Below are 22,306 nucleotides of genomic sequence, written 5' to 3'. Positions count from 1 at the left end.
TAAAAATAATTAATAATAAAAATTATTTTTTAATAATAGTGGTAACAGGTACCCCTGTTCTAAGATGTAGTTTCTTTGAGCTTTATCACTTGGTAACTCATTAAATTTAGCACAAGTAAACTGAGTGCAGAGCTACAATTAAGATTTTCTATTTTTACTGTTGAGGGAGAGAAATTTAAAAAAAATCCATGAAGGCATGTGTGCAGCCTCTGAAAGCTCTTCCAGCCTATGTCACTGTCACATCATGGGTAAGAGAACTGAAGCGGTGTCAAGAGGAAGCTAAAAGTGTCTGAGCTGATCCCCATATAACCCTCAAGACGCAGTGACCCAACAAGACTTTATGCGATGGTGTCACATAGACCGTGCACACAAATCAGGGGTGTTGTTCCATGTTGGTTTGACTTTGCTTTTGACTTTTGGTTTGAGGTGTCAGTTACCCTCTGACCAGTCCGGCCCACCGAGATATTTAGAAGCAGCAGAAATACGCGACATCAGGAACTTGCAATATGCTCAGAACAAGAGAATACGGTATAGCACGCAACTGCAAGAGTTAGCACAGCAGACATTAGCTGAAACATGGTTGTACAAGCACGTGAAAACATGGAAAGTGCGCAAAATTGTTCATATTACCGCTCATACTACTGAGTGACAGCCTTGGGGGGGGGGGGGGGTTGGGGAAGGCCAAATTTTGGTCATTTTTATTAACGCAGATTAGCAAACTTCATTAAAAAAAAAAAGGGTTGACTGAATGTTCCCCTTTCAACCAGCAGTGTTCCAAAGATGTATGACACTGCCCCAAGACACAGTGAGCAGTAAACCGCGCACTCTTTATGACATCAGCAGGCTCCATATGTAGCAACCAAAGGAGCACGGCACCACCTTCAATCAGGTCATGTGTTTTTAGGAAATACAAAGGGGTCTCTTGTGGTGCTAATTAGGCTTTTCTTGGATCCATCCAATGAGATGAAATGGGGATTTTAAAAAAAATGCCCCTGATAGATCGCGGCCCAGTTGGAGCTTCCTGTCTTCAGGCTTCACTTCCTGCTTGCTCAGTGCCGTTGTTTTGGCTTGTTGAATGATCAGGATGGCTGTCTCAGTGCAAACACAGACAACCCCAAAAAATGGTGCTTCTGGGACTGCGTCCACATGGTGGTGGTGTGCAGGAAACGGTAAAGCTGATGTTTCCTGTTTTCAGTGGGAGGGCGCCAAAAAATTCTACCACTGCTGGCTGTGAGAGCAGCAGCTAGCTCTACACTGTGACGGCATGCACTGTGAAAGCTTGAAATATTGAGCTGTTTTCACTTGTCACAGCGACAAGGAAACATCAGATTACCAGTACGTACTATTCCCATATATTATTGCTGTATGCCAACGTAAGGTTGGTTGGAACATACCCTTTGAGGGAGTTGGCTTCCTTTTTTTCCTCACGCGCCGTGAGGGAAAAGCAGCACGTCGGTATATGAAGTGTTTGCTCTTACATTCAGTAGGAAGTGTCATTTCCAACCTCCTTCATTAGAGAAATGGGAATCTCAGAAGCGCTTCAGTGTCCTCGATCTCACCCATGTTTTTCAAGAAAACTTTCCATGTGCAGGCAGTTGTTAGAAACTTGTTTATACAATGAACTAAACACATTAAACTTTTTTGTTCATTACATTTTACATTTATTTCAAACGTCTCGAGTACCTCTGGAGGTAATGGTGCTCCTCCTTGGGAAATTCTGGGCTAGAAGACTGAAGCCACACAGATCAATCAATCAATCAATTTTTTTATATAGCGCCAAATCACAACAAACAGTTGCCCCAAGGCGCTTTATATTGTAAGGCAAGGCCATACAATAATTATGTAAAACCCCAACGGTCAAAACGACACTCAACTGTTGCTCACAGTCAGAGTTGGATAGCTTTAGGTTGAAGTTACGCTCTATAGTACAAGATAACACTTACCAGAAGTGGGGCAGAGTTAAGATATCCTGTCATTGCCCAGTTCATGATATGCAGTATGTCTTGGGACTTGATGTGGAACTTTTTCCCACTTCCATTTTCTAGTATTATTTATCTTGTCCAATAAAATAACACAAAATAATTTATATTGAGCTATTATTCAATGCAATATATATTGCTAAGCTTATGAACCAACAATGTTGAATTAATACTTGATGTAAAGGTAAATTTTATTGTTATTTTTTATCCCCCCCCCCAAAAAAAAAAAGTGGTTCAAAAACAGGCTAATATGTGGTACTTTGAAATGGTTCCAATCATGCAGTCCTTGGTGTAGTATCTATTGAATTACAATTAGAATTTTCCAGAATTAAACAAAAATATACTTTTTGGAGCAACTTAAAGTTTGCACAAAATTCATTGTTAGGTTTAAACCAGTCAAAAGTTGCATTTCTCCAGTAATAATGGCTTGTGCTTTCATCAAAGTATCTGAGAACGATTTTACTCCCAGTGAACTAACTAATTGATTGTTTCCACTCGCTTCCAAATAAGCGGGTTGTGAAAATGGTTTTAGATAATAACGATCTTTCCCTGAGTGACCTGCAGCGACCTTTAGGAGTGAGGTTAAATGTCTGTGTGTAATGAAAAGCTGACTGTGAAAATTGTTTGGGCATATTAGCGTGGACTAGCACACGCGGCTAACGTACTTTATTTCTGTGTTCATCTCAGGTCCAGCTGAAGACAGAGAAGCCCGTCACCACAGCGCTCAGCGAAAGCATTCCAAAGTTCTACTTCCCACAGGGCCGGCCTCAAGCCAACCTCAACATTGACAGCCTCATTTCCAAAATTGAGAAAATATTTTCCCAATTCCCAAATGAAAGGGCCACCTTTGAGGACATGGGCCAGGTTGCCAAGGTGAGAATGTGATTAGTAGCGTGCAGGTTCTGGTGCCGCAGAGGAAAACTATCTTCATTAGCGCTGTTTATCTCCCGACTTTATGAATGTTTGTCACTTTCAGACTGCGTGGAAAACAGTTTGAGCGCACAGAGAAACCACAGCCGTGTTTCCACAGGGAAGTTTTTAAAGTGAGGCAAGACTGCATTTTGGTTACTAGCATATGATACAGTAGGCGAAAAGCAGTACGACACAATCCCTGGGGGTAACAGAATACGTGGTAGGCATTTAGTAGTAGTCAAATGGTGAGCGGATGATTTACTACACTACGGTAACTGAAGAAGAAGAACTTCCCAGGAAAAGTTGAAGAAGATGGTGGACATACATGAAAACAGGAGCCCCATCCAAGGGGCCTGGCATGGTACAAATGTACACCAGGAACTGTTTTCTGTTTTGTTTTTTTAAGATGGTGGCAGCATAGTACATCCGACCTGTGTCCCTCCTACTCACTCATTTACTTACCGTACGTACTCGGATTCATCACAATGGTGCAATCTGCTCCTTCATCCAGTGACGGCATAATACTGTCACTGTTATTAAAAATAATAATAATCATTTTTATAATAGTAGTAAGCGACTCTCCATCGTGAATACCAGTATAAAAAAAATGGGCAGCATGGTGGCTTAATAGTTAGTACTGTTGCCTCACAGCAAGAAGGCCATGGGATCAAATCCCACCTGTGGCCTTTCTGTCTGGAGTTTGCATGTTCTCCCCTTGTTTGTGTAGGTTTCCTCTGGGTGCTCCAGTTTCCTCCCATATTTAAAGACATGCAGGTTAGGTGAACTAGAAACTTCTTAATTATCCAGGTCTCTCTTGCAAAAAAACATCTGGATCTCAGTGGGACTAACCTGGTTAAATAAAGGTTAAATTCTATTTTTATTATACACCATATCCTTCATTACTCTGTATAAGACAAAAATCTAAAATATGATACTGCTAATTTTTGCAACTGTTAACGAGTTAAGACAATGGACAGGCGCGTTTTTTGATCAAATATGAAAAATTTTTAAAAAGTCAGAATCATTATAGACATTTATCCTGCTTCTATGGACAGACAATGCCGTGTAAAAATTATTTCATATTGTTGAACATCAGCATGATCAGCTTTTATTCAGTGGATGATAGTGACTCTGGAATTCTGGCAAAAATTAGATTATAAAACTTAAAAACTTTCTCTTGTTTTAGTTCCATTAATTTTCTTTTTTTTTTTTTTTTTTTTTTTGCCTTTTCCTTTCATTTCTTTCTTCATATGTTTTCATATATAATTGGAAGCTATATTTTGAGTAGATTTTGCATTTCACTTGTGGAACACTGCAAAGATTGGGCCTTTTCTGTTCATGGTAGAGACATTTATTATCAACTTATTCATTCTCTATCGTTATCAAGCTAGTTTTTTTCCAACTTTGCCTTTTGGCTAAAATAAAGCACTTCCTCAGTAGGCGTGATCTTGAGATGGCCATTCATGCTTTCATCAGCTCCAGACTTGATCATTGTAATGCACTTTATTCAGGCATTATCATCGTCTCTTGCACATCTCCAATTGGTCCAGAATGCTGCTGCTCGTCTTTTAAACAAACACTTACAGACGTGAGCATATTACACCCGTCCTGTACTCACTCCACTGCTTCCAGTTCGTTTTAGAATTGATTTAAAATTTTAATGTTTGTTTTTAAAGCTATTATGGCCTTGTGCACCCCCCCCACTTGTCTGAAAATTTTAACTTTGCGCACCTACAGTAGGACATTAAGGGCGTATGGCCAGCTTTACTTAGATGTTCTGAGGTCAAGATATAAACGCTGGGGTGATCATGCTTTCACAGTAGCCGGCCCCAGACTGTGGAACGAGCTACCTCTTGAGTTACATACTATTCCTGACCTCGCACTTTTTAAATCTAAGTTAAAGACTTATTTATTTAAACTGGTTTTTAACACTTAGTGGGGAGGTGACATGTTCTGTTTTAAAATTTTATTCTATATGTGTTTTATTTTTGTGAATTTGTGTTTTTATTGAGCACTTTGGACACCAGTCGGTGCTGTAAAACACTTTATAAATAAATGTTGATTGATTGATTTTAGTGGAAACATTTTAAAAATGCTGAACATACTAAAACATCAGAACAGCAATAAAACAAAAAATACATCCATAAGAACAGTTAAATTTAAGATACTAAGTACAAATAAAAGTTAAGAATCAGCAGATATAATAAGGATAAAATCATAAAACTAATAATAGACAACAGAACATTATTAGGGTTTAAGATTGGTTTTAAAGACTGGATTGAAGTCAACTTTCTAATTATTAGTGTCATGTTTGTTTTGTTACATAGCCTATTGTTATTAAATAACTTTGGATATTTTATTATATATTCTGATTATTGTAAATTGGTTTGTTTGCATTTATTTCTAAACAGATTTTAAGTTCTGTCCTTTAAAATCAGACTGAAGAATATTTATTTCAGATTGGAACTTACAGGTTTATAATGAGTTATTTTCTGGTTTTGTTACCGCTGACACGGAGGTATTGTTTTGACTCATGTCCATGTTGTTTGTTTGTTTTTTACCAGGATTAAGCAAAATTACTAAACCGGTTTTCTTGAAGCTTGGTGGAAGCGTGGGGTATAGGCCAAGGACGAAACCAGTAACGTTTTGGAGAGGATCCATTTAAAGGGGCGGATCCAGATTCGGTTCTTTACATTAAGTGAACCCAAAAAAAAAAAATCTTAATGTTCAGTAGTTTTTTGCGTAATCCTACTTTTAATCAACCAACAAATGGTCACAAGGTGAAAACATAGCTCCTGGCAAAGGTAAATAAAATAGTTATAATAAAAATAGGCACAGGTAGAACATTAATATCTGAGAACAGGTGAGATTGGGTTTGTGGCGGACTAATGCATGCTCTGAGTGCCATTCAAGTTATTGCATTGTTATTAATGTTTAAGACTGTTTTTAAATTCTGATGGTTTGTGATGATGTAGGCGCTTTGGTGTGGTTTCTTGAGCACTCTATACGAACAAAGTTACTGTGATTAACTTTCAGCTGTGGAAATGGTTTCAAGCATTTTTCTGATGTTTTGCACAGCCAAGCTGTGGCAGCCCCGCCCCCTCAGCACACTCTTCCCTCTCCTCTCTCCAGGCCTGCGACTGTCCTCTCTACTGGAAGGCACATTGTTCTGCCTCGGCTGGAGGCGACAGGACAGGCTTCGTGTCTGTTCACAAGTTTGTGGCTATGTGGAGAAAGTAAGACAATAAGGCCTCTCATTGCACTCACACAGACCGTCTCCTCTGAGCGAGCGTGGCCAGGTCGCCGGGGATCACGGGTGCTGCATGCTTCTACGCGCTCTAACGGCGCGCCGCGTTTCATTTCAAAGAAAAACACTGATTGCACAAACGTTCACGTGTGAGTAGCAGTGGCGTTTGTACTGTGAAACCGTCGGGCCGCAGACTTGCTGAGGGTGTGCTGTCTGCGTGCTGAAGTCTCTTACAGCGCTCTCGTATTAATGCGTCAACCTCCAGAGAGCCGCGCAGACTCGACCTTTGACACGAGCTCATAACTGAGCGGTTCTTAAACAAGAGGCCAGAGCTAACACTGTCACCGTCACAACCACAACACACACTTCATATCACACAGCGACCACTCGGAATCCTAATTCCTGAATGCATTAGATCTGCACTTGCTCTTTGGAGGGGAAACTTAAAGTTTTGGGGGGGGTAGTGGTAGCGGTAGCCTTGCAAACCATCTGTTCTCTCTTTTGTTCTCCAGGACTCTGCAGACCTGTCACGATGAAGCTTCCAAATTTGTGCACCTCTTGGCCAAGCCTGGCTGCAATTACCTGGAACAAGATGACTTTATTCCATTCCTGCAGGTACAGTGTGCAGCACACCCACGGAGAGGAAGGAGTTGGCAAACTCCATTTACTGGGAAAGTGCAAGCTGGTCTTAATTTATGGATTGTCCTGCTGAGGCAGTGGTTTTTCCTCCATGTGGTGGACGACTAATTCATTGATGTCATTGTATGTAAGCCAGTAGAAAAGAAGCCTATTAAAGGGATCGCAGTCATGTCAGCTGGTGTGGAACTCCACTTCAAATAACCCTTACAGGTCTTTGGGCATGGGTTTTTTTGTTTTGGTGTTTTTGGTTTGATGGATTTCTTTCAAAAGATTCATGTTGAAAAGTCAATTTATACTTTCAATCTGTCAGTAAAGTTTGCGTTATTTGATTAATCCGCGATCAAGTGGGGGGAAAAATGGCAAGTTGATTTTCTGAAGCCTTCAATATTAAAAAAATAAATTATTAAATGAGGTCATAAATAGAGGTGTAACAATTAGTGATAGGAATCAAAAATTTATTTTAAAGGACCGTATTTTCTGGAGTATATCTCACACTTTTTTTTGTATTATCAGCTCTTTAACTGGGGATTTTTGTGCATTGTTGTAGTGTAGCTTTTATTATTGCCATTTATTCTTTTATTACTATAGTTCATTTTTATTCCTGAGATAGTGATTATAATTATTATTGTTAATAATGAATGTGTGATTTTTTGTTATGTCACACCAGAGTATAAGTTGGAGGACCTCCTAAACTACTTTTTTTTAAAAAGAGTCTTATACTCTGGAAAATACAGGAATCGATATGACTACATCAATACGCAGACTCCTTAATCGATTTATAGGTAATACTATGAAATTGGTCGATGGCTCAAGTTTAACGTTATGAATAGGTTGCATTAAGCTATTTACAATTATTCTTTTGCATCTTCAAACTCTTGTAAAATTTTAAAAGCTCAGCAAGAGCTTCTTTTGAGACTGGTCACAAGAATTTATAACTGTGTGGTAAAAACAAAATTGGCATCCCATAACTGATAAATGTACCTGTTTGCTTCACAACTTGTTAATGCTGTCATAAAGGTTTCAGAAAAGGAAATTTATGCTGTGCGAGCAACAGCTGGCTTCTTCTGGGCTTCTTCTAAGATGTGTTTTCTGTTACTGTATGTGGTGAACATACAGTGGTGAACAAAAGGCGAGTAGAGACAGTGCCAAAATGCTGCACTGCAGTAGTAAAAACCTGAATTAAGGTTCCTGGGTTTTCATGAAATATCTATTTGAAGGTAAGCAATGCCACTTTTTGTTTATTCTAATTTCTCCTGAAAATTTTAAATAAAGAATTGTATCGGACTGCACCATACAGCACTGAGTCTCAAATACTCATTCCATAATTTTAAAAAGTAATTCTTGAGTCGTATTATAGTCCATTTATCTGGACATGTATCATTTCTTTTTTTAAGTGGGGGGAGGGTGTATGAACACCCCTAGTTATTGTTTTGCCATCTGGCAAACATAGTATTTTTAAGCAGCGTCACTGATTTTTGTGTAACTTTACTGTAAATATATCTGTTGTGCAATATTAGTATGTGGGGGGGGGTACATAAAAAAATCCAATTTAAAAAGATTCAGTCATAACTGGTTTTTACAAAAACATTACTAGCTTTTAAATCGTCAGAAATTATCTTCAGGTGCAGTAGTTGACAGGTTTAGAGTAGCATACTGTACTCCTTTTTTTTTTTTTTTTTTTTTTTTTTTACCACTTGGTGATGTTGGTTTCTGAGCTGTTAAATTTCAAGTTATGAAGCTTTTAGTGAAGCATTAGGCTGGGATTCAAGTATCGAAGCCTCAACACTTCACAAGGCTTACAAATCATTAAAATGTCTGCTGTGAATGTTGTGCTGAGCAGAAGTATGTTCTCTTCCTTTCACTTGTACTTTGAGCACCCTAAAGTGCAAATTACGGAATAAACAAAAAACAAATGAGCGTCCCAGAGTCTCAGGTAGCCGCACACATGCAGGTGAACACGTGTAAATCAGCGGTTACCGTGTGAACATGCCGTGCTGACTTTTTTCTCATTCAGCCTGGCAAGCTGGTGGAGCTCCGCCCACACCTGATTAATTTTCATGCTGGCAGAAGCGGCCGCAGCCGTTAGCATACCGTCAGAGATGGCTCGTGGCACACGTGGTGTAATTTGTATGGCTGTGCTCAGAGAATCACCTTTGACTGCTTTGATGAATGAAAGGCGGATTGCAGTGGAGTAGATCTGACTGTCCCCGCCTGTTTCCTGTGTCCTGTGATTTATGTGTTTCGCTATGATTTAATTTCTCCCAGTGAGAGTCAAAGAGGCACGACGGCTGCCCCACAATAAGGCCTTTTAATTTCACTGCCAGCTTCGCATTTATGTCAACAATTCTTGGCCCAAGAAAAGGGGAAGCAAGTAAAATAAATAAAAGACGTGAGCCGGTGTCATGAAAAGAAAAAGGCCGAGATTTGATTTGAAATGCAGCGACCCCCCCACATTCCCCCCAGGTGAACGCTCGTTTTCTTTTAGCCGTTCTGATGCTGAAGCTGTCATCAACTGAAAAAACAATCTACAACCAATTTATTAATCCAGTAATTGTTTATTTATTGGGAAAAGACCCAACCCTTCAAGTGATTTTTTTTTTTTCAAGGTTGAATACAAAGAACAGACTTGTTCAGTTTTTAAAAAGCTTCACTTTACCAGTCAACAGTTTAAATTTTTGCTGATTTAAATGTCTGCGCAACAATATTTAAATGACATTTACAAAATGAAATACTGTGGTTTGAAAACTATTCTGTGTTAATGAAGGTTGTGATTAAAGTGCTTTTAAGACAAATTAACTTGGAGACTTGCTACTTTAAACCAGATATTGCTGTAGTTTCTGCAGTGTAAGTTGCATCTATCTTTGAAATGCAATGAGAAACAAAATGAATTTAATCACAGATTTACTTATTTATATTGCAAACACTGCATTTGCAATCAGAAGCTAATGAGCTAATTAACGTTTTTGCACAAGGTGTAAAATTTGCGTGAACTGTTTTTGGCCACTGAACATAACATCCTGTATAACGTAAACATCAATTTTTGTAAAAGTTTGAAAACTTAGCACTTAATTCATTTATAGTTGTATGCAAAAGTTTGGGCCCCCTGATAATTCCCATGATTTTCCTTTATAAATCATTGATTGTCTGGATCACAAATTTCAGTTAAATATATCATATAGCAGACAAACACACTGATATTTGAGAAGTAAATGGTAAATGGACTGCATTTATATAGTGCATTTCCATCTGCATCAGACGCTCAAAGTGCTTTACAAATAATGCCTCACATTCAAATGTCAGGGTGCTGCCATACAAGGTGCTCACTGCACACTGGGAGCAACTAGGGGATTACGGACCTTGCCCAAGGGCCCATAGTGATTTTCCAGTCAGGCTGGGATTTGAACCGAGGATCTTATGGTCTCAAGCCCAACGCCTTAACCACGAGACCATCACCTTTTATATTGTATTTACAGAAAGTGTGTGATCATTTTTTTTAAACAACATTAGGCAGGTGCATAAATTTGGGCACCCTTGTCATTTTATTGATTTGAAGACATTTAGCACTAATTATTGGAACACAAAATTGGTTTGGCAAGGTCATTGACTCTTGACCTCCTTACACAGGTGAATCCAATCATGAGAAAGGGTATTTAAGGTGACCATTTGCAAATGTTTCCCCTCTTTGCATCTCTTCTAATGAGTGGCAGCAAACAGCTCTCAAATGACCTGAAAACAAAGATTGTTCAACATTATGGTTTAGGGGAAGGATACAAAAAGCTGTCTCAGAGATTTCAGCTGTCAGTTCCACTGTGAGGAACATAGTGAGGAAATGGAAGACTGCAGGCACAGTACTAGTTAAGGTCCTAAGTGGCAGGCCAAGAAAAATCTCAGATAAGCTGAAGCGAAGGATGGTGAGAACAGTCATAGTCAACCCACAGACCTGCTCCAAAGACCTACAACATGATCTTGCTGCAGATAGTGTGTCTGTGCATTGTTCAACTATACAGCGCACTTTGCACAAGGAGATGCTGTTTGATGCTGTAATGCAGAGGAAGCCTTTTCTGCATACACACCACAGACAGACGCTTGAGGTATGCTAAAGCACATTTGGACAAGCCAGCTTCATTTTGGAATAAGGTGCTGTGGACTGATGAAACTAAAATTGAGTTATTTGGACATAACAAGGGGCAGTATGGATGGCTGAAAAAAACACAGCATTCCAAGAAAAACACTTGCTACCTACAATAAAATTTGAAGGTGGTTCCATCATGCTGTGGGGCTGTGTGGCCAGTGCAGGTACTGGGAATCTTGTTAAAGTTGAGGGTCACATGGATTCCAGTCAATATCAGCAGATTCTTGAGAACGATGTTCAAGACTCAGTGACAAAGTTGAAGTTGCGCCGGGGCTGGATCTTTCAACAAGACAACGATCCTAAACACTTCTCAAAATCTACTAAGGCATTCATGCAGAAGAACAAGTACAATGTTCTGGAATGGCCATCTCAGTCCCCAGAACCTGAATATTATTGAAAATCTGTGGTGTGATTTTAAGCGGGCTGTACCTGCTCGGAAACCAACAAACCTGAGATATTTTGTAAAGAAGAATGGTCCAAAATACCTTCAGCCAGAATACAGTCTGTCATTGGAAGCTATAGGAAGTGTTTAGAGGCTGTTATTTCTGCATGGCAGTATTGATGTATTTTTTCTGTTGCGGTGCCCAAATTTATGCACCTGCCTAATTTTGTTTAAAGAATTATTGCACACTTTCTGTAAATCCTGTAAACTTCATTTCACTTCTCAAATATCACTGTTTGTCTGGTATATGATATATTTAACTGAAATTGCTGATCATAGCAACCAATGATTTCTAAAGGAATATCATGGAAATCATCAGGGGGGCCCAAACTTTTGCATACAACTGTATTTACAACACATAAAGGACCTTTCACATTTATAAGATAACTGATTTACCTTAGCTTAGCTAACTTTCCGTTGCTGTTCTTGTTGTCTTGCACAGTCCAAACAAATGTTTTGCCGAGCAATATAAAAGTTACAGTCCCTCTCTTTATTCCACAGTGTGGTCTTCCAGGTTGAGATCATTATTTCTTGAATTTATTCATTCTGTAAGACAAACAGTTTCTTTCCCCTCTCATTCAGAGCTGATTTTTCATCTTACACTTCTTGGACTTTGGACTTCTACACAGGAGCAGCTTGTCACACATGTACAAGGTCCCATCTTGTGGCTATAGATGATAATGCAGTATTTTTTCATATATAAGTCACTTTGAAATACAAGTTGTTGGACCTCCCAAAGTAACTTTTTCTTTTAAATGAAAGTTATACTCAAGAAAATACTGTATGGTTTTTTTTGTTTGTTTTATTGTTTTTTTAAACTGGTTTCAGTGAGCAGTGGTGTCCAGCAGACCGAGGCTTTGGACATAACAGAAACTGATTAGCTCATTTCAAGCTCCAACTGCACCTGCTCCTAATTTCCATCATCCGTGTGGCAGGCAGCAGAAAGGTTTATGGGATATTCTCTAACTTACACAGCTTGTTTTTTTATATTAATCTGATGCCTCCAAAATTAACCAAAGTCTGGCTGGTTTGTCCTTATTTATTTATGTAACCTTTTTGTTTGGTGAGTGATAAGGATTTTCCACATGCTAGTTATATCTGTAAACCAGTTCATACTAGTGATAAAGTAGTTAGATTTTTACAAAACCCATTTTATCATAAAGGCATCATAATTGTAGATAAGTAATGTGAATCTGCCTTCAGTTTCTGATTATTTTATATACATATACATACATATTTATATAATTTATGAACTGAATGACTAACACATTGGTTGCTAGTAAAAATAATGATTAGCTCGATTCTTTAGACCTCTGCCAAAGTTTCTCCCAAAAAACTGATCAAGCCGGAATTATTGGCTTTGGTCGTAACATTTAATGGCCTCTCCAGACTAAGCCTGGAGGGTTTTTCCACCCCCACATAACTCAGATTTTATAATATGTGCAACGACACTGATGACTTCTGACATTTCAATAAGCGTGAATTTCTCTGTGTTGTTTGGAGCCGAAACAACAGATTGACTTTATCTCTGGACGGAGCAGCAGAAGCTGAGCGTTTGTTGGTCTGTGTTTGTTTTGTGAATGATGAGGTTTGGTTTTGTGTTGTCAGGATGTGGTGAACTGTCACACAGGTCTGGCCTTTCTGAAGGAAGCACCAGACTTTCACTCTCGCTACATCACCACGGTAGGAAATCAGACATCATGAAGCAGGACGCAGACAAAGACCCGGTCACGTCTACTCAGGATTGAAATGTTTTCTTCTTCAGGTGATTCAGAGGATATTTTACACTGTGAACCGCTCGTGGACCGGCAGAATTACCTGTTCTGAGCTCAGGAAAAGTCACTTTCTTCAGGTACACACACACCACTTTGTGTTAATTGATTTTATGTGATAGGATAAATGTGTATTCTTCCTCAAATCAGCTTTTATTCATTCAAACCTGACTGTGCTACATATAGTAGAAGATGAAGTAAGTCCTCCGTAGGCCCGCTGGTGCCGGTGCTTATGTCTGGATTCCGTAACACGCCGCGGGTTAGAGACTACAACCCCTGGCAATAATTATGGAATCACCGGCCTCGGAGGATGTTCATTCAGTTGTTTAATTTTGTAGAAAAAAAGCAGATCACAGATATGACACAAAACTAAAGTCATTTCAAATGGCAACTTTGTGGCTTTAAGAAACACTATAAGAAATCAGGAAAAATAATTGTGGCAGTCAGTAACGGTTACTTTTTTAGACCAAGCAGAGGGAAAAAAATATGGAATCACTCAATTCTGAGGAATAAATTATGGAATCACCCTGTAAATTTTCATCCCCAAAACTAACACCTGCATCAAATCAGATCTGCTTGTTATTCTGCATCTAAAAAGGAGAGATCACACCTTGGAGAGCTGTTGCACCAAGTGGACTGACATGAATCATGGCTCCAACACGAGAGATGTCAATTGAAACAAAGGAGAGGATTATCAAACTCTTAAAAGAGGGTAAATCATCACGCAGTGTTGCAAAAGATGTTGGTTGTTCACAGTCAGCTGTGTCTAAACTCTGGACCAAATACAAACAACATGGGAAGGTTGTTAAAGGCAAACATACTTGTAGACCAAGAAAGACATCAAAGCATCAAGACAGAAAACTTAAAGCAATATGTCTCAAAAATCAAAAATGCACAACAAAACAAATGAGGAACGAATGGGAGGAAACTGGAGTCAACGTCTGTGACCGAACTGTAAGAAACCGCCAAAAGGAAATGGGATTTAAATACAGAAAAGCTAAAAGAAAGCCATCATTAACACCTAAACAGAAAAAAAACAAGGTTACAATGGGCTAAGGAAAAGCAATCATGGACTGTGGATGACTGGATGAAAGTCATATTCAGTGATGAATCTCGAATCTGCATTGGGCAAGGTGATGATGCTGGAACTTTTGTTTGGTGCCTTTCCAATGAGATTTATAAAGATGACTGCCTGAAGAGAACATGTAAATTTCCACAGTCATTGATGATATGGGGCTGCATGTCAGGTAAAGGCACTGGGGAGATGGCTGTCATTACATCATCAATAAATGCACAAGTTTACGTTGATATTTTGGACACTTTTCTTATCCCATCAATTGAAAGGATGTTTGGGGATGATGAAATCATTTTTCAAGATGATAATGCATCTTGCCATAGAGCAAAAACTGTGAAAACATTCCTTGCAAAAAGACACATAGGGTCAATGTCATGGCCTGCAAATAGTCCGGATCTTAATCCAATTGAAAATCTTTGGTGGAAGTTGAAGAAAATGGTCCATGACAAGGCTCCAACCTGCAAAGCTGATCTGGCAACAGCAATCAGAGAAAGTTGGAGCCAGATTGATGAAGAGTACTGTTTGTCACTCATTAAGTCCATGCCTCAGAGACTGCAAGCTGTTATAAAAGCCAGAGGTGGTGCAACAAAATACTAGTTGATGTGTTGGAGCGTTCTTTTGTTTTTCATGATTCCATAATTTTTTCCTCAGAATTGAGTGATTCCATATTTTTTTTTCCATCTGCTTGGTCTAAAAAAGTAACCGTTACTGACTGCCACAATTTTTTTTTCCTGATTTCTTATAGTGTTTCTTAAAGCCAGAAAGTTACCATTTGAAATGACTTTAGTTTTGTGTCATGTCTGTGATCTTCTTTTTTTTTTTACAAAATTAAACAACTGAATGAACATCCTCCGAGGCATGTGATTCCATAATTTTTGGCAGGGGTTGTATGACTCCCTCAGTTACCATCAACACCGGTACCCAGTTACAGCTGGGTGGATTGGCAAGATTCAGATTCTATGTCTTGTCCAAGGACATACAGTAGTGTTCAGAATAATAAATAATAATAATAAATAAATCCAATTGAGAACTTGTGGGGTGACATCAAAAAAGCTGTTTCTGAAGCAAAACCAAGAAATGTGAATGAATTGTGGAATGTTGTTAAAGAATCTTGGAGTGGAATAACGGCTGAAAGGTGCCACAAGTTGGTTGACTCCATGCCTCGCAGATGTGAAGAAATCATGAAAAACTGTGGTTATACAACTAATACTAGTTTAGTGATTCACAGGATTACTAAAAAAGCAGTTTGAACATAATAGTTTTGAGTTTGTAGTGTCAACAGCAGATGCTACGTACTATTATTGTGAACACCCCCTTTTCTACTTTTTTTTTTACTAATAGCCCAATTTCATAGCCTTAAAGAGTGTGCATATCATGAATGCTTGGTCTTGTCGGATTTGTGAGAATCTACTGAATCTACTGGTACCTTGTTTCCCATGTAGCAATAAGAAATATACTCAAAACCTGGATTAATCTCTTTAGTCACATAGCACTACTATTATTCTGAACACTACTGTAGATCAATGGCATGAGCGGGATTCTAACACAGGTCTGTGTTTTGGGAGTCCAACTCCTTATCCCACTGAGTTACGTACTCTAACATCCAACATAATCCAAACTAATTCTTAACTAAGCAACATTTTTGTGCATCACCACAGTGGATCCAGAACGGCGCCTATTGTTGATTTGGCACAAATTTCGCACTGGATTTCTTGAGTATTAATAGTGTTTATGGATGTTCATTGGTATCAGCGGCTCATCCTAACTTTCCATATGGAACCTCAGAGACTGTGACCGTTTGATGACTTTGTTTTAAACATCATATATTGCTCTGACAGAACGTGGCCTTGCTGGAGCAGGAAGAAGACGTGAACCAGCTGACAGAGTTCTTTTCTTATGAGCATTTCTACGTTATCTACTGCAAGTTCTGGGAGTTGGACACCGACCATGACCTCTACATAAGCCAACAGGACCTGGCACGGCACAGCGACCAAGGTGCACAGACACACCGCAAAGTTCCTTCAGGGGTTACTTGAACATGTTGTGAAATAACTACAGTTCTTATTTAGTTAACAATATAGTTGGTAGGTGACACTTGGAAGCTTTTTGCTCCTGGAAGTGAAAGAATGTCAGTATTTTAGAATTTTGTTTGTGTTTGGGGATGAACGTGAGATCAACAGATTGAGGTTGTGCTTGTAGCTGTTGCGTTTTTTTTTTGTTTTTTTTTTACTCTGGAGAGTCAAGTCCAGACATCAGGTTTGGAGCTGGTCTTTCACGTATGTAGCACTCAACACAGCATTGTCCATGTGTGGCACATACGCACCCACTGCAGATACGAGTTTAGGTTTAGGTTGGACTTCCTTGAGTTTCTCTGAGGATTTTGGCATCTGCATTTACTGAAAGAAGATCCTGATTCTCGTTGTCTCTCCAGGTAGATGTTTCCGTTGGAACCTTCATATAGTTCTCCTTTGTCTTCACCCTCAGATTTTGTGGTGTTCTAAGTTCACATCAGCCATGTAGTAGAAGTGCCGTCAACACGCTCACTTGCTAGCTGTAAATCCTCCAGGCAGTGACCCGCGCTGTTCGTTCAGCTCAATCGGATTTTGTGTCGAGGAGTTGGTGCATCTCCAATCCATCTGATACAGGTGTTTGTGTTCTCATGTAGAGGCTTTTGTCAGAAACCAAAACTCACTTTGAGATGTTTATGGCCCAAGCCTCACCTGTGACAAGAACTTTGAGAGCCACTGGGCCAAAGTTATTGTCCTTTGCAGGTCCCGTCCTGAAAAACTGGCTGCTGAGTTCTGACTAAATGGGAAATGGACTGCATTTATATGGCACCTTTCTATCTGCATCAGACGCACAAAGTGCTTTACAATTATGCCTCACATTCAGACAAACACATTCACACCCTGATGTCAGAGTGCTGCCATATAAGATGCTCACTACACACCAGGAGCCACTCTGGGATTAAGGACTTTGCCCAAGGGCCCTTAGTGATTTTCCCATCAGGCTGGGATTTGAACCAAGGATTCTCTGGTCTTAAGCCCAACGCTTAACCACTAGACCGTCACCTCCTACAGACTGCATTTTCCAGAGTTTAAGTTGCAGTTTTTGTTTTATGTTTTTACTTGTCTAGGAGGTCCTGCAAGTTGTATACCAAGGAATCACAAATTAGTTGATATTTATAATAAATAACTATTTATGTAGAACTTTCCCAGGAATCAAAGCAGTAAACAAAATAAATTCCAAAAATAAAAGAATAAACACCAATAATAAAGATACATTACAACAGTGCACAAAAATTCCAAATTCAACAGCTGATTAAAAAATAATCAAATTGGACTCACGTTTTTCTTGTAGGCTTTCATACGTTGTGGGTCGACAGTCCACGGCCATCTTGGGATTTCTTCTTTTCAAACTGTCAAATAACATCCAGTATGTTATCCAGCTCACGTTTATTTGTCCATCTTACTTATTTTTACAATTTAAGAGTCCTTATGTTAAGAAACAGCACATAGTGTGGTGTGCACATGTTCCAGACTGAGTTCCTGTCCATTGTTAAACTCGCCTCCAGGAAAACTGTTACAAATTGAGATCCACATACAGAAAAATGGTGTGACACACACACACACTTACTTACGACACCCTGACCCAGAATCAGTTGCGTCTTATACTCCGGAAAATGCAGTAGCTTAAAGTATTATTCCCATTCCTCTACTATTCCTCTGTTTTCCATGGTTCTGGTGTCTGATTGTGGTTCCATCTAGATGCCTTTCTTTAGCAACGTGGTCTGAAAGTTGTTTCAGAAAGGGACAAGATGCAGGTTTTGCTTCTAACTGATGACATCATCAGATGCTGTCAGTGATTATCTCCTCCATTCTGCTCAAAACGCTGCTGGTCAGTGAAATTCCGGCACATTTTGTGGTTGGTTGTAGTAAAACCTGCCCCTTGTTGGCAGTTTCTGGAATGACTGTGAGACCAGTGGGTTACAGGTTTGTCCAATCATATCCAACGGGGTGGAGACCCAAGACTAGAGGGATTATGCATCCCATCTGGCTTGGGAATTCTTTGTGAAGTTTGCCACAGTGGGAAGTAAGTACTTTACATTAAATACTTTCAACAATAGAAGAACGGCATAACTGAGATCACAGAAAATGTAAAAACGATCCCATCAAGCCACAAAAGAAAATCCTCGCCATGCTCCAGTGCATAAATCACAAAGATATTCCTGTACAAGATGTCGCTCGTTGTTCCTCGTTTACCACATGCCGGGGTCACACGGAGACCCGTCCTTTGGCCTTTTCCAACAACGCCTGGTGTCAGATTGGGGCCGGATTAGTGTCTGACAGGGTCTTATGGGCATCACCTCAGCGTGCGATGGGAAAACAAACACCAAAGACAAGTGCTGAAACCTTTGGGAGCGCAGATGTTCAGACCTTTGTGGTACTTGGCTGTAAGTCGGTGTAACAGTAAAAGTGTTTGCAGATATGATTCGGCACCAATCTGCTGCTCGCTCACAAAGGCATAAACCCACACGCTACTCACCACATGTTCCCATTTGATGGTCTGCGAGCGCGGCAGGGGAAATGAGACACAAGATCAATAAGAGAGCAGCGTACATATAGTCCGGTCCAATGACGACACGTCTGGAGCAATTTCTCTCTCTGTATGGCCGGAATGATGACCGGAGGATTTACAATGTTGTCAAGATGTAAAGGAATTAGACTTTGAAGTCTGGATTTACAGTCTGTGAGAATGGATTACACATGCTGTGAAAGAGATGTACATTAACCCACAGCAGCGCACTCCGATTGTAACAGCACTCTACTCTGTTTTTTCAGCCATCTCCCATAAAATGATTGAGAGAATCTTCTCAGGGACAGTAACGAGGTAAGATCAGAAAAAAGTGCTGACTTTAAAGTTGGGCTGTAGGTCATAGGCTTTTATTTTTATGTTTATGTATGTTCATTCTGGGACGTAACCCGTCCATATGGATGGTTTGCTTTGGAACAAAGATGAAGTAATTTTGTTTCTGTGTGTTCAAGACCCAGTATTATTAAAACCGTGCATAAACATAAAACTTACACACCAACTATATTGGTGTAATTTCTAGTCAAAATATGTAATCTGCATTTAATATAGGAATCAATCACATAACATGCCATTGGATTAGGCTCCAGTCCCCGTGAACCTTAACTGGAACAAACAGGTGTAGAAAATGAATGAATGAATCATTTAACATATACAATTTTACTAAAATATAAGGACTTGTTTTTAAGGCAGTACATCTTCAAAATTTTAAGTGAAAAGACTTTTGGAAACATTTTGTGACAGTTTGAGACAGTTCTGAGATGAAAAAAGTTTTGTTTGTTTTGAGACACCAAAAAAATTTAAGCTACAGTGTTATTTGCACATGCAGTTCTTCTCAAAATGTTTTCTCACCTAATTTCAAGATCTTATTTCAAGGAATCTTAAGATATTTAACAAGTTTTTTTGTTTTGTTTTGCTAATGCAACAACTGAGAATTCACTTGGATTTTTTTTTTAACTGAGAACTAATTTTGAGTTTTATTTTATTAACATTAGGAAGTGTTGCACAACAGTTTAAAAATCTTCTCTTTTTTTTATCTCAGATATGACTCAAAACAAGATGTTTTCAAGACTCTTTCACTTCCATTATTTTGTTTTGTATTAAGTGTAGATTAAGTATTTTGATTTGAAATTAGTAAGTTATTTAGTAAGATTTTGTGTTTGTGCAGTGTGTTGCCTTGATGCTTTCAGTCGACCAGCCAATTGCTTCAGTAAAAACTTCAGTATTTCAAGTCACTTTTTATTAACTGATCATTGCACTACTGTTATCTATCAATCAATCAATTTTTTTTATATAGCGCCAAATCACAACAAACAGTTGCCCCAAGGCGCTTTATATTGTAAGGCAAGGCCATACAATAATTATGTAAAACCCCAACGGTCAAAACGACCCCCTGTGAGCAAGCACTTGGCTACAGTGGGAAGGAAAAACTCCCTTTTAACAGGAAGAAACCTCCAGCAGAACCAGGCTCAGGGAGGGGCAGTCTTCTGCTGGGACTGGTTGGGGCTGAGGGAGAGAACCAGGAAAAAGACATGCTGTGGAGGGGAGCAGAGATCGATCACTAATGATTAAATGCAGAGTGGTGCATACAGAGCAAAAAGAGAAAGAAACAGTGCATCATGGGAACCCCCCAGCAGTCTACGTCTATAGCAGCATAACTAAGGGATGGTTCAGGGTCACCTGATCCAGCCCTAACTATAAGCTTTAGCAAAAAGGAAAGTTTAAGCCTAATCTTAAAAGTAGAGAGGGTGTCTGTCTCCCTGATCTGAATTGGGAGCTGGTTCCACAGGAGAGGAGCCTGAAAGCTGAAGGCTCTGCCTCCCATTCTACTCTTACAAACCCTAGGAACTACAAGTAAGCCTGCAGTCTGAGAGCGAAGCGCTCTATTTGGGTGATATGGTACTACGAGGTCCCTAAGATAAGATGGGACCTGATTATTCAAAACCTTATAAGTAAGAAGAAGAATTTTAAATTCTATTCTAGAATTAACAGGAAGCCAATGAAGAGAGGCCAATATGGGTGAGATATGCTCTCTCCTTCTAGTCCCCGTCAGTACTCTAGCTGCAGTATTTTGAATTAACTGAAGGCTTTTTAGGGAACTTTTAGGACAACCTGATAATAATGAATTACAATAGTCCAGCCTAGAGGAAATAAATGCATGAATTAGTTTTTCAGCATCACTCTGAGACGAGACCTTTCTGATTTTAGAGATATTGCGTAAATGCAAAAAAGCAGTCCTACATATTTGTTTAATATGCGCTTTGAATGACATATCCTGATCAAAAATGACTCCAAGATTTCTCACAGTATTACTAGAGGTCAGGGTAATGCCATCCACAGTAAGGATCTGGTTAGACACCATGTTTCTAAGATTTGTGGGGCCAAGTACAATAACTTCAGTTTTATCTGAGTTTAAAAGCAGGAAATTAGAGGTCATCCATGTCTTTATGTCTGTAAGACAATCCTGCAGTTTAGCTAATTGGTGTGTGTCCTCTGGCTTCATGGATAGATAAAGCTGGGTATCATCTGCGTAACAATGAAAATTTAAGCAATACCGTCTAATAATACTGCCTAAGGGAAGCATGTATAAAGTGAATAAAATTGGTCCTAGCACAGAACCTTGTGGAACTCCATAATTAACTTTAGTCTGTGAAGAAGATTCCCCATTTACATGAACAAATTGTAATCTATTAGACAAATATGATTCAAACCACCGCAGCGCAGTGCCTTTAATACCTATGGCATGCTCTAATCTCTGTAATAAAATTTTATGGTCAACAGTATCAAAAGCAGCACTGAGGTCTAACAGAACAAGCACAGAGATGAGTCCACTGTCCGAGGCCATAAGAAGATCATTTGTAACCTTCACTAATGCTGTTTCTGTACTATGATGAATTCTAAAACCTGACTGAAACTCTTCAAATAGACCATTCCTCTGCAGATGATCAGTTAGCTGTTTTACAGCTACCCTTTCAAGAATTTTTGAGAGAAAAGGAAGGTTGGAGATTGGCCTATAATTAGCTAAGATAGCTGGGTCAAGTGATGGCTTTTTAAGTAATGGTTTAATTACTGCCACCTTAAAAGCCTGTGGTACATAGCCAACTAACAAAGATAGATTGATCATATTTAAGATCGAAGCATTAAATAATGGTAGGGCTTCCTTGAGCAGCCTGGTAGGAATGGGGTCTAATAAACATGTTGATGGTTTGGATGAAGTAACTAATGAAAATAACTCAGACAGGACAATCGGAGAGAAAGAGTCTAACCAAATACCGGCATCACTGAAAGCAGCCAAAGATAATGATACGTCTTTGGGATGGTTATGAGTAATTTTTTCTCTAATAGTTAAATTTTGTTAGCAAAGAAAGTCATGAAGTCATTACTAGTTAAAGTTAATGGAATACTCAGCTCAATAGAGCTCTGACTCTTTGTCAGTCTGGCTACAGTGCTGAAAAGAAACCTGGGGTTGTTCTTATTTTCTTCAATTAGTGATGAGTAGAAAGATGTCCTAGCTTTAC

General features: G+C 39.2%; 1 protein-coding gene across 3 annotated transcripts in view; it reads left to right on the top strand.

Annotated features, from left to right (window-relative positions):
* The window catches only part of ppp2r3b (protein phosphatase 2, regulatory subunit B'', beta), a 66,548-nt gene that overhangs the window by 35,331 nt on the left and 8,911 nt on the right, over positions 1–22,306 (top strand). For all 3 annotated transcript variants that reach the window (XM_034186353.1, XM_034186352.1, XM_034186354.1), the window contains 7 exons: positions 2,667–2,852; positions 6,024–6,127; positions 6,651–6,753; positions 12,960–13,034; positions 13,117–13,203; positions 16,037–16,193; positions 19,040–19,088. In XM_034186353.1, the coding sequence (XP_034042244.1) occupies positions 2,667–2,852; positions 6,024–6,127; positions 6,651–6,753; positions 12,960–13,034; positions 13,117–13,203; positions 16,037–16,193; positions 19,040–19,088 (761 nt within the window). The remainder of the gene's footprint in view (positions 1–2,666; positions 2,853–6,023; positions 6,128–6,650; positions 6,754–12,959; positions 13,035–13,116; positions 13,204–16,036; positions 16,194–19,039; positions 19,089–22,306) is intronic.

Source organism: Thalassophryne amazonica, chromosome 14 (genome assembly GCF_902500255.1).
Source record: "Thalassophryne amazonica chromosome 14, fThaAma1.1, whole genome shotgun sequence".
NCBI lineage: Eukaryota > Metazoa > Chordata > Actinopteri > Batrachoidiformes > Batrachoididae > Thalassophryne > Thalassophryne amazonica.
The sequence above is the reverse complement of the archived record's forward strand: the minus strand, read 5'-3'. Positions and strand labels throughout refer to the sequence as shown.